General features: G+C 36.4%; 2 protein-coding genes across 39 annotated transcripts in view; one reads left to right on the top strand and one right to left on the bottom strand.

Annotated features, from left to right (window-relative positions):
- Positions 1-12,049, top strand: part of CUNH4orf47 (chromosome unknown C4orf47 homolog) — a 94,525-nt gene extending 82,476 nt beyond the window's left edge. The window contains exons 8-12 of one of the 7 annotated variants that reach the window (XR_006167620.1): positions 601-726; positions 5,646-5,746; positions 7,937-8,050; positions 9,768-10,098; positions 10,258-12,048. Coding sequence is in view for 1 of the 7 variants with exons in the window: in XM_042811844.1 (XP_042667778.1) it covers positions 601-661 (61 nt within the window). In the remaining 6 variants the exon portion in view is untranslated. Of the gene's footprint in view, positions 1-600; positions 927-5,645; positions 5,747-6,631; positions 6,894-7,936; positions 8,051-9,767 lie in introns of those variants that run through there. The other 6 variants (XR_006167622.1, XR_006167621.1, XR_006167619.1 and 3 more) reach the window with 6 other exon arrangements.
- SORBS2 (sorbin and SH3 domain containing 2) overlaps positions 1-12,250 on the bottom strand; it is a 185,431-nt gene that overhangs the window by 14,568 nt on the left and 158,613 nt on the right. For 28 of the 32 annotated variants that reach the window (XM_042811805.1, XM_042811812.1, XM_042811813.1 and 25 more), the window contains 5 exons: positions 7,649-7,737; positions 6,108-6,154; positions 4,675-4,789; positions 4,451-4,579; positions 2,388-2,591 (listed from right to left, as the gene is read on the bottom strand). In XM_042811805.1, coding sequence (XP_042667739.1) covers positions 2,388-2,591; positions 4,451-4,579; positions 4,675-4,789; positions 6,108-6,154; positions 7,649-7,737 — 584 coding nt within the window. Of the gene's footprint in view, positions 1-2,387; positions 2,592-4,450; positions 4,580-4,674; positions 4,790-6,107; positions 6,155-7,648; positions 7,738-9,416; positions 10,992-12,250 lie in introns of all 32 variants that reach the window. The other 4 variants (XM_042811818.1, XM_042811833.1, XM_042811834.1 and 1 more) reach the window with 3 other exon arrangements.

The following is a 12,250-nucleotide window of genomic DNA, read 5'->3' as shown; positions in this document are numbered from 1 at the left end:
ACATCATTGTTAGAATTAGAAATGTTAATTTACTTACCTTTTACTGGAATTTTCTTGAGGCAGATAGCTTTATTTTAAAGTTAGACAAATCTTTGTTACAGAATCTTCTGTACCAAAGTATAGAGTCTCCAAACTGATAGTGTGGTCTGCTAAAACATTGCTGGAGTGTTACTAACAACACTCCATCTCTTTCCCTCATATTTAGTCTTGGAAAAGGGCTTCAGACCTGTGGTTTAGAAGTCACATGGCCCAGGAGACATTGCCAGTTTTAGTTTCCTATGGCTACGGGATGCACTAAAGATACAGATGCTCTAGGCCAAGTTAATATAAATCAAAAGCAAGCTTTGTTCTCCTTATTTATTTTTATTGCCTAATGCCCCTCTCCTTCACTTGAGAACTAATCTATTACATAACATTAGTGGCAGAACAGATTTATAATCCAATGTGTCTGCAATATTTTCACTATTTAAAAACATAAACAGTGGTGAAAATGTACACCTGCTGTGATATGACAGAGTAAGAAAGATATGAGTTCATCTCATCCTTGCTTGCAAAGAGGAGGCAAATCTGGTCCATATAACCTCTCTGTATCAAACATAGGTGGACTACAGGAGAAGCATGTAGCATGTCTGGATGTTCTCCACCTGCTCTCTCAAGATGATCACAGCAGCTTTAGAAAAGGAGCAGCCACCAATAGCTCTGCAGCTCTCATGGGATGCAGTTAAGGTATGTTGACTAAATGATTCATCTTCTATTCTAAATGGCTGTTACCTGATTTATTTCTTTAAAAATTTAAAAATTCTGGACAATATTCAATATAACTTTGAAATGGAGAGAGTGAATGAATACAGGAGGAACGTGAAGGCTCCCGAAGTCTAGGCTTTTCAACTTTCACAGAAGAATTTAAATAATTTATGAAGGTAAGAAATTACAGTCTAATTTTTAACATGCATGTATTTTTATTTTTTTTTTATCTGAACGTAAATACTCCAAAGCATCACTTGTGCTCAGGAAGGGATCACTGACAAGATTATAAGGGTTAGACAAAAAACAGCTTCAGTTGCAGGAAATGCGCAGAAAATGGGGGGAGAGGTGTCTCCAAATATAGACAGTTCTGCAGCATGCAGCACCTAAATTGCCTCATGCTCTTAAATGACCTTCCGCTTACTGTAATGAGAAAAGGCTGTAGCTCATGAATACCTCACTCTGAGGATACAGAACTTCATATTATTTCAGTTCAAAAGTTTTGTTGGAATGGAAGAGAAAGGAGCTGCTACTTCTCTGTGAACAAATACTATAAAACAACTAATATTGCTAAGCCATAAGCAGTATCATCAGAGACCACTGTTCCTATAACTGACTGTCCCAAAAGCTGTAAATAAATATGGAACTTATCCCAAAGCCCAAAGCATCTAAATAAGCACCAGTATGCAAGTATGTGAGAGTAGAAAATGGGAAAACCATCTGAAACAGACAAATGGCAAGATAGATGCTTTATAAATTTCACAGAAAACATACCGCCCCATGGTGAAGAGATTGACAGTGGTAAAGAGAAAGATTTGGAAAAGATTCCATCTTTAGCATTCAAAATGATTGATTGATAATGCATTAATACTAATCACAATTTGTATACAGAAGCTTTATTGATTCTATATCTGAAAAGGATACTGTGAAATATTGAAAGTGAAGTGGAATACAGGAATCTTTTTTTGTAACATGATTTGTGGTAGTTATGAACTAGAAGGAAAATAATTCAGGAACTATGACGTGTTTGGTGTGAAAAATCACAGCTATGAAGGTCTGAATCCAAACACTGAAAATGTGCTGACATATTACTAACTACTGAATGATACAATGCTGTCACTGTTGTCATACCACTATAAAGAACTGCTCTTCAACCAACAGCTTCCTTGTAGAGTGTCATTGGCAAAAGGAGGAAGGTTACAGTACAGAATCGCTATCTGTTCTCTTTTACATTGAAAGGCATAGCTTTGCTCTTGGCAAGCTGTGTCCCCTTGTAAACTACCCTCTCATGCCCTTTGCATGCTTATGGGATTGCAGGCTTTTATGATGACAGATATGTCTTCACGTTGCATTATGAAGAATTTGCTAAACATATCCTTGATGCTCAAATTCTGTCCTAGACCCCACAGTGTTTGTTTTTTTGTTTTTTTTTTTCTTCCTGAGCAACTATTCTGGCAGAATGTAAAGCTTTCATTAAAATACTTCAGTGACAAGTTTGTAATGCACTTCTACAAATGCAGTATATATTTAAGAAAGAAAAGAGTGTACTGAATGCATAAATAATGTATTATCACATTAACAAAAAATTTACAAGTCCTTCTAAACCCACTCTAGGAGTGATATCAAAGAAGAACAATCCTTACCTTAGTTGAACTTAAATTGTGTATTCTGTCACTAGAATAACTTTGGGGTATAGGAGGATCAGGGTAGTCATCAGCACTTTTTGATGCATTCTTTTTGATAACTTCTACGTAGGAAACAGGGAAGATGCCTTGTCTGTTGGTTCCTGGTATTTTACCTTCATACCAGTTTTGATCAACCCGCTTAAGAAGTATGACTCTGTCTCCCTGGAATGCATTATAAAAATGTGTTATCAGCAGATGAGTAGTAACTTTTTTTTTAAATCACTGATCTTATTTTAATGCACAGAATTATTTCCCCGCAGTAGTGTTTCTGCCTTCACCTTTCTCCTGCCATTTATAATAACCATGTAAACAGTTACCATTCCAGCAAAAGGAGGATCGTTACAGACTGCTCTTGCTATTCAGCAGAATCTCTCTTTTGGTTGGAGGGCTAACACAAACTTTTCATAGGAGCACAACCTGTTTAAATTGTTGGCCAGTCTACTAGCTAACACCCTAACTGTAATATGAAATAATCCTAGAATGGCTTGGGTTGGAAGAGACCCCAACGATTATCAAATTCCAACCTCACTGCCACATGCAGGGCCACCAACCTCCAGATCTGGTACTACAGCAGGTTGCCCAGAGCCCTATCCAACCTGCTCTTGAGCACCTCCAGGGATGAAGGTGCACAACCCCTGCCTGCATTAATTTAAATGCCCCATTTTCCCTAAGGGTAATAGAAGTTAAATAATTAAATCCACGTGTGTGCTTTATTATCAAGTAAAATTATATTAAGTGAAAATGAAATGTTCAAAATTATTTCATGGGGAAAGAGAGATAAATGCTTTTCCCACTGAGCATGCTGCACAAGCAGGTATCTATGTAAGAAGACAGATGGGCAGTGGCTCACTTACTGTTTTTAGAGAGCCTAGAAACAGAAATGGAAAATAGCAACTTTTTATTCAAACATCTCTGTCTCAAGTTTTGAAACTTAATGAGCTCCTTCATATGATGTGATGTGCTTTTTACCCTGTCTTTTTAGAACAATCCTTCCCTATTAGTTTTTTGTTCTTAGGTTTCTGTAGTAGATTTGTGGAGTACCCTAAAGTTATCATTATTAAGATGGAAATGTAACTTTTAAAAACAAACCAAAATAGGGCTGACAAGATAGTGACCACCACAATCAGCATGAAAGGGAATTAAAAAAAAAAAAAAAAAAAAATCAAACTGCCTCCCACCTCTAGTTCTGTTTCTATTCCTGATTTTTTTTTTCTGGACCTCTTTAAAATGCACCAGTCTCAAACAAGTGGAAAAATACCCATTACCTTCAGTGATGCTAGATTAGGTGTTAATTGAGCATCAGAAAGCTGTATCCTTAGTTTTACACAAAAGGAGGAACACTGAATAACTTCTATGAACATTAACTCATTTAAAACAGAAAATAAATGAGGTAAAATTTTCCAGTGGGTAAAGAATATGTAATACTTATAACTAAGTGCATAATACCTCGAATAATAAAGTTCCTACAGCACGAGTATCTCAGTCAGACAAACCCCAGCAATTAAACACTTGTTTTGATCATGTATAATAAAGGATCATCACCAACATGTATGTGTATAGACATAACAGGAATATGTAAGAAAGGGCAGACTATTACTAAGATGATAAATTTGCAAGAGCCAGTACTTTCACAGACATGTCTGAGCCTTTCTTCTGAATTTTGCTGTTTTCTATTTCCTGCATTTTTATTTCTCCAGCAGTAGAAGCCTCACTGTGATAATGAAGACAGTAACAATTCCTAAAAAGGTCAATGGATAATTAAAATGAAAAGTAGAAAACTGGGTTGCCAGTTCGAGGGTGTTTGCATATAGCAATTATATTTATATACACAAAATATTTAAGCTATTTGCAGGCAGCTGGGAAAGAATGCAAGCTAATGAGCTTATGTCAGCAGCTTTCTAGCATTACACTGCTTTGTGCATGGCAAATTTAGTACCAAAGCACTAATTATGTATATATTAATTCAGTTTAGCAGTAGACATCATAATGTTATTTTGATAAAAAATAGTTGTAAGCTGTACCTTTCTAAGTGATAACTCCACATTTGTGTCTGCACTGAAATTATATTTGGCAATAGCTTCTCCAATCTCTCCAATCTGTGCAGGAGGAGGCGGCCTGGCAGGCTGTGCTTTTTCTGGAGGAGAAAGCTTCTAGGGAGAAAAATACCAACAGATTTTAATCATTTGCATGTAGCTTGTGAATCTGTTACCCAAAATAATTCAAGGAATTAAAACAAAGAACAAACCTCAACATAAGAAATTGGGAATATTCCAACTCTTCCATGGTGCTCACCTTCATACCAGTTTTGATCAATTTTCCTGAGGATATAGACAGTATCTCCTTTCTTAAAGGACAGCTCTCTGTAACAGATTCATTTAAACTGGGTGTTTATAACTTTACATTTGAACTCCTCTACCTGCATAGCTCCTGCTGTTTCTAAGTTCAAAACTGAAACAAAATGTAGCAACTAAACATTTGGAGAAAAGATGTCATAGCTGTGGTACACTTACCAGTTGATTATACCCTACAAAACAAAACGATTCACATTTATGAACACTGGATTCTATTGGTAAGTCATATAGGCCTAACTTTTACCTCCAAGAAAGTATTTGTAGTTATTATCAGAGGGGACAGTATAGTGTCTGTAGGCAAGCATGATGACTTCAATGTCCCCTGTTTAGATGCAGGTGTTTTGACGGGTATCAGAGGCATACTTGGTGTTCTTGACAAATTGGTAGGGAAAGCTACTGAACACATTGCATGCTTCTGTGCCCAATTACTACCTTTCTGCAGCAGCATCGCTTAGAGTGCTTCTGTGTCAACTGTTTTTCTTTTGAGACCAAGATGTTCAGAAGCATGATTATGTTCTCACCATTTCTGAGAATCAAGGCCTGTGATATGCTTAATGTTGGGCACTGAAAAAGGGAATTATCAAAATCATCAAGAACATCTTCAGTACCTGGCCTGGGTGGTATTTGCTGTAGTGTCTTTTTTTCAGGCCCTAATCTGCTGTTCTGATAATTCAAGTTGTCAGTTTACACAGCTAATGCAATATTACTGACAATGTTGTACCGCATCTAAAGAACACTCGAACACCCTGGATCACCAGGGTAACAGCAGTAATGAAGTATGATGTTCTCCTCTGGCTTCCTCAATCCTAGACCAGTGTTTTCTGATTTTTATCATTTATTTATTTATTTACTTTTTCCCTGACAGCCCACTATAGTTTATCTTGGTACGGGATATGTTACATCCTGCAGAAAATCTGTGGTAAGACAAGACGTATGAAAGATTCTGAAGCACTGTGCAGAATTCTGGTAAGAAAGTAATCTGTCTACAAGAGCACATTAAGCATGCTACTTTATGCAACCTAAATATGATTTACAACAAAGACCATTCAGTGGGCAACCCTGAGGACTTGCTATAGGAAGGTGAAGATGCACAGCCACTCACATGTTCAAGTACGCACAATGGAAAATAGAATAATTTACAACATTTTAATTACAAAACTTCTTATACAGCATGCTAATGCAGAAGCTGTTGTGGCAGCAGTTGGGGTCCTTTTCTTTCATGGCATTTGGCTGTAGAAACTGGCTTTAACAGCAGGTAGCTGTGTCAAGCGCTGGAAAGATTTTCCTTGACTATGAATACTTAAAGGAACAAAAGTCTAGTACTTACTTAGAAGTTTGAGCTTTAAAGTCATATACAGCTCTAGCTGGCAGTTTCTGAAAAGTAGGCAAGATGATTAACACATTCAGGTAGTATTACTATATGGCAAACAATTTTTAGCTTTTAAAAAGGTGACCAAGATCTAATAAAAGAAGTGCACGTACTTTACCGCAGTTCTCACAGTGGGGCTCTTTTTGGGTAATTAAATATGCAACTTACTTTTCTGAGGTCGTTAGGTATTTGGGACAGCATTTTAAAAATAGAACCTGCACCTACCTAAAGCACTGTCTTTAATTAAAAAAAAAAAAAAAAAAAAAGTCCCCAAAGTTATTAAAGGGATCCTGCCAAATTATGTTTTTTGATACTGATATAATACTCCATTACAGCTCTCCTTCATGTAGGATGGCCTAAATATAAAGCGTTTTTCTCTGCTGCTATTAAAATTGATTTTGGAGGAGAGGGGATATTCTTTTTGTTAGGTTTTTGGGGTTTTTTTAGTCTTTACTGATTTTGCTTGTTTGTTTCTTTTTTAGTACTGTAACTGATAAACCAAAGAATGAAAGAATGGAGATAGTATTAAAAGAACAGTGGGACTGACTGAATGCAAAATCTACAAAACAGATTCAAAATATAGGTCTTCTGTCCTCTCATTGTTTTTTTAAATTATAGCAGTCTTACACTACAAGCCATTCTTATATACCTAACGTCTTTTCATATTGGAACTCAGAATTCTTTACATGCCCAATACACCTCCTGAAACTTTTTTTAACTGTTAATTTGTAATGAGCAATCTTTCCTTCCAGTACACTCCAGTGTACTGTATTCAGATTAATGGAAAATGTTAATCTGTTCTGTAATCTGTAGTCTACAGATGTAAATAATTAATATAAAAATATAAATTAATATAAATATACGACTGAATAAAATCTCTGAAGCCTGCTTATAGAGTGCTTCAAGTTCTAGAACACACACACACACACACACACACACACACACACACACACACAAAAGAGTATATCACTCTCTTAAGCATATTTCAAGTGATAATTTGTGTTACTTTCTTTAGAGATTGTACATCTGCTTCCATTCCCTCTGCCAAAGCATTAAAATAAGTAATTGGCAGACAATCACGATCACCAGAGCTATTACAGAAATTAGGGATTGCTGTTAGGATAATGCTTTTTGTATAATACACCAACAGCAGTATTTTTTTCCTCTTTTAACACAAAAGTAATGATGGACTGCAGATGTTAGGCTTGAAACTGTTGAGGCAGTTTCTTGTGTGGTTGAAAAATGTGATATTTCCACGTCCATTTAAATGTAAGTAGAAGATGCAGCTTATCTTATGTTATTTGATATTCTTTTACTTTACATACCTGTCTCTTTAATGAAAAAGAAAGATTCTGTCCCACCTAAATACTGTGTTGAGTTGCACTTCCTTTTTTCTGTATCACTATGTTGTCTTATAACCAACAAAAATCTTGTCTCAGAAACATTATTGATTTTTTTCCATATGGATATTGCTGCATTATTTATTTTTGGTTTGCTACCTCTTTATCTGTAGCTCCTCTTCTGTCCCTTGGAGTACATTGTCCCACATCGGTGAAAGCAGAATAGTTTCCAGGAGTTTCCTGGTCTACTGAAAACAGAACATCATTATGTGAAACTGTGGTAAAATAAACACATTGAAATCTAGAATATTGCTTGGTATCTTTTAAAAGAAAAGAGATACTGACTCTGTAATTTCACATTTAAAGCATGTTATGTTATGGTTAAAGTTGACCTTTAAAAAAACAAAGATACCAACTCTTAAGCCCAATCTTTCCTCTGATCCACAGCAGAAGAATGTGTAACAGAGAGTGGGAAGAGCAAAATTATGCCTTACTGTATGAAGTGATGCACTCCTGCTGGACCAAATGGAAGACACGACGGGAGTACTGAGACTTTATCAGGTTGAGAAGCTTTTCTGAATGCCAGCAATATAATCACAATTACATGCACAAAACATGACTAAAGCATGCCTCAATGAGATAATAAGAAATGATTTTTCTTCAATAGGCCAGCTTGTTAGTAGTTTTATTTCATAAAAAGATGGAATTATCATTACCAATCTCTGTGGCAGATTCTCTCTAAAGCATAGTTTTCCAATGTTTACTAGAGGATGGTACACTACAGGATGGCAATACCTTTTTTGTATTTTAATAAAAGAAAAATCTTGCACTTTCTACTGCTTGGTAAGTTTCCAGTGTGAATTAAAATGTAATGGAATTATTTCAGATCAGAGAATGAAATAAACTGTCCCTTGACTTCTGAGATTTACTAGCAATTGCAGTTTCCTAACGTCGGCTGCAGGAGGCTTCTAACTGATATTTGCCTCTCTTTGACTTCATTCACATGATCTGTTCTTACTAAGCTTATATATTTCTAAGTACAAGTGGAAAAATAGAATTAAGAACTTCTGCATTATGTTGCAGTTTTACAGAACAGAGACCTCAATGGGCTGTTGGCCAAGCCAGGACTTCAGGCTATTGATAAATACTGTGGGGGCAAAAATTATTTAACTGCATCACTTGGTTGTTGGTTGTTGGATGCAAGCGTGTCATCCCCAGCAAGTTTATCATACTTCCAATTGTGGACAGCTTTCTTTAAAGGTTTGATTATTGAGAATTTCTCTTCTGTGATAAGGTATTTCTGAAAACCTCATAGTTACATTAAGATTTTCTGAGAAGAATTAGTTTTACTGCCACAGAGATTGTAAACCATTTGAACAGTGAAAATGAAAACTTCCTAAAATAATTTTCAGGTCTATTCACAAAAAGTAATATGAAGCAATGGAATTAGTGTATTTTCATGAAAAAACAGGAACAACTCTCTATTACGGTGGCAGAATTAACAGCATTTTTATCAATTAGACATTTTACTATATAGCTTTTAATGCTGATATTTTTGGTTTAAATATTCAAGGAAAAGCTCCCTGCGTATTATTTTCTGCTTGACCAGCATCTTAATGATGCATCCTGTCACATCCATTCACTTTCTGTAAGGTTTGTTTTGGACTTGCTTAAGTTAATAACACCACTATTATTTATAGCACTAATTATCTAATAGTTGAAATACACTACTTATCCAGTTGTCCAGATTACTTCATTTTGTGAACAGACAACACATTTTTCTAGTTTTGCGATGATGTAAAAATAACAGTCTTCCTGCATTAGTGGAATGAATTGCTCTTATATACTACACAAATAAAAATGGAATGAGAAAGGGTGGGAAATACAGGGAATAAATCACAAGGATAGAGGAAGAAAGTGAATCCACCTTGGAAACACAGTGCACTATCATTTTCTTGGTTATTGTTGTTAGTTGTGTCCATGTCTTGGAGAGAGGCACTAAGAGGTAATCTTCCACAATCATTCTGGTAAAGTGGGCAATGAGTAGCACCATCTTGAGGCAGTGGATGAAAAGGCTGGTGCATGGGACTCTTTTTCAGAGCTGTAAGAGATGAATTCCTTTCTGGAATGTCTGGAAGCAGCTCAGTAATCAGTCTGTGTAATATACTATTGTCAGGCAAGCTTCCCCTTCTTTTTTCAGCTTTTATTTGGTCACAGATGTCTTTAAGTGCAGAATCTAGTGCTTCAAATACGGATGACTTGCGTTTTGTCTTTTCAGTTTGTTTTTTAGGGGCTGCACTTTTTTTCCTTCGGAAAGGCACTGGGCTGACTAGGAATGCTATCTTGGAGAGGCCAGATTCTGCCTCCTGTCTCCTTGGATCTTCAGCAGGTTCTTGTTTAGCCCTTTCATGTTTCAACATGGTGGTGAAGCGGGTGTAGGACGCTGGGCATCTCCCTTTGCAGGAGCTGATGAGATGCCTGTGATGGTGGTGGTGGTGGTGGTGGTGATGGCCCGATCCATAAAAGCTTTCAGATGATGTGAAGGAATAGTGATCGAAGTCACTTTCACTACAAAAGGATGACCCCTCTATCTGGATAAAGTCACTGAGGTCAGAAACCACTCCATCTTGATCACTGTCTGAGAAATCCATATGTGACCGCTGTGGCTCATCACTGGTCACTTCAATATGAATTGGCACCAGGGTTTTAGACTTGTAGCTCCGTTGTACCTGAGAGGGATGTCTGACTTCATTTTCTTCTTCCAGCAGAGACTCGATAGAAAATCGCCGCTGTGAACATAAGCCATTTTTAGGAGGCTCTAGTGTAATGTTTGACAACATTTCATCACCTAGATTTGGCATTGATTTTGACTTCTGAATTAGTTTTTCAAATTCCGATATTCTGGTTGGCACCATATCTCTGGGCACCTCTTCCGTAGAAGATTCTCTCCAGCCCTGAAGGATACCTTTATGCTGTTCTTTTTCATACTGCAGTATTCTGGACTTCACAGAACAGATCACCTCCGAGTTCATCAAGTCCTTGCGATTGATACGATGCATCTTTTTGTACATTTTAAGGAAACCTGGGGCATCGTGCGCAGATCTGTGACGAACTCTTGCCCTACCACCACCACGGCCCTCAGGTGCATATGGGGATGCCCAGTTCATTGAGCAAACCTCTTTAGCATCCTCCTCACATAGAAGAGAGACCATGCTTTCAGACTTGGCCTGTGCATCGGGAAAGCCATCCCGATCATCTGTTAAAAGATCATCACAGCTACGAGATTTTCTCTTTGGAGAAGTGGTTTCTTCTGTGCTGCTCCATACTTCTGCATTTTGTCGAGTCATTTGCCAGCCATTCTTGTAGCTGATTGCCCTCCTTGAATCATTAGGAACAGCTAAATGTTGTCTGTAAGTGCTACAGTAATCTAATTCATTTGAGGTGTTGTGGTTGTGCACTGAATAACTGAGGAGGGATGGATATACTTTGCTAATATCCCCACCTTTATAATCCATAGAGCAGCATGATAAAAGAGAGACATTGCCAGAAATTAAAAGATTCAGAAAGTTGGAATTAATATCAGTAAGTATCAGAAAGACTAGAAAAGAGACAGCCATTAGTGCATCTGTTCTGTCAGCTTTGAACAGCACATACGTTTCTACAGACCAGGACTGCAGAGCTAATGAACCATTTTCCAGCTTTAATAACACACTTATGATAATTTGAACATTGAAAAAAATAAATCCAAATTCCTTAAGAATTGTGGTGATGTCCGCCTCCCAAACAAAAACAAAACAGTGTAAGAAAACAACTATCAATATTGATCATGAAGTAGGTAAAAAAAAAAAAAAAAAAGATGAAGTCAAACCAAAAATCTAGACTCCAGAATTATAACTTTGAGATAAATTGTTTTATCCCTAGAGCTAAGACCATCACTTTTTATGTTTAAATAGATCACTTTTTTTTTTCCCCTGTGGTAATCAAATTAAATGATAAGTACAGAAAGTGTAAAAATTGGACAAAATTTGTATCTCTTAGTTAATTTAAATTTCTTATTAGTATATGCTGAGTTTAAGAAATTATTCCATTATACATTCTTAACTATGTTTCAAACACTGGCTTAACTATATTTCAAAAATGTGTATTCTGAATGCTGTACAGAGTTTTTGATCTGATTAATGTTCAGACAGTTGACAGGTGGTGCAGTAAAAAGTAAATGCAGGTGAACCGAGTTTACCACCTTTTCACTGTCTGCCCTGGTGCACCAAATGGATGAGATTATTTTTTAATTTACTGATCTTAACAGTGGTTTTAAAAAAAATCTGTTCTTCTATCACTTCATTCTTAGTATTTCTCACTGTTTTTCTTTGATACAAGGATGGGTATTGTAGTAGATAGTGCTCTGTATATTACATCCATCATATATTTTGCTGGAAACCTTTTGTCTTGCTAATAAAAACACCTAAAACTCCCAAACTGCTATTATGGAAACACATCTTTAATCTCACGTAGCATTTGTCCTGATTTATTTTCTCCATATCCTAAGAACAGTATAATAAGAGAAAAGTGCACTTTAATGAAGAATATGATTTGTACCATAATGTAAAATTCCTTAAAGTTTTATTAACAAACCAATTTTCTGTGTCCTAGAAGGGGCAAATGAAACTGGAAAACCCTTACTACAAGTCCAGCTTTTGATCAGCTTAGAATTGCACACACGTGTAAGGATAAACAAGTTAGTCTTTAAGGAAAGGTCCAAAG

Source organism: Centrocercus urophasianus, unplaced genomic scaffold (assembly GCF_019232065.1).
Source record: "Centrocercus urophasianus isolate 14NV4802_14NV808 unplaced genomic scaffold, USGS_Curo_1.0 seq_13, whole genome shotgun sequence".
NCBI classification, from domain to species: Eukaryota; Metazoa; Chordata; class Aves; order Galliformes; family Phasianidae; genus Centrocercus; species Centrocercus urophasianus.
The sequence above is the reverse complement of the archived record's forward strand: the minus strand, read 5'-3'. Positions and strand labels throughout refer to the sequence as shown.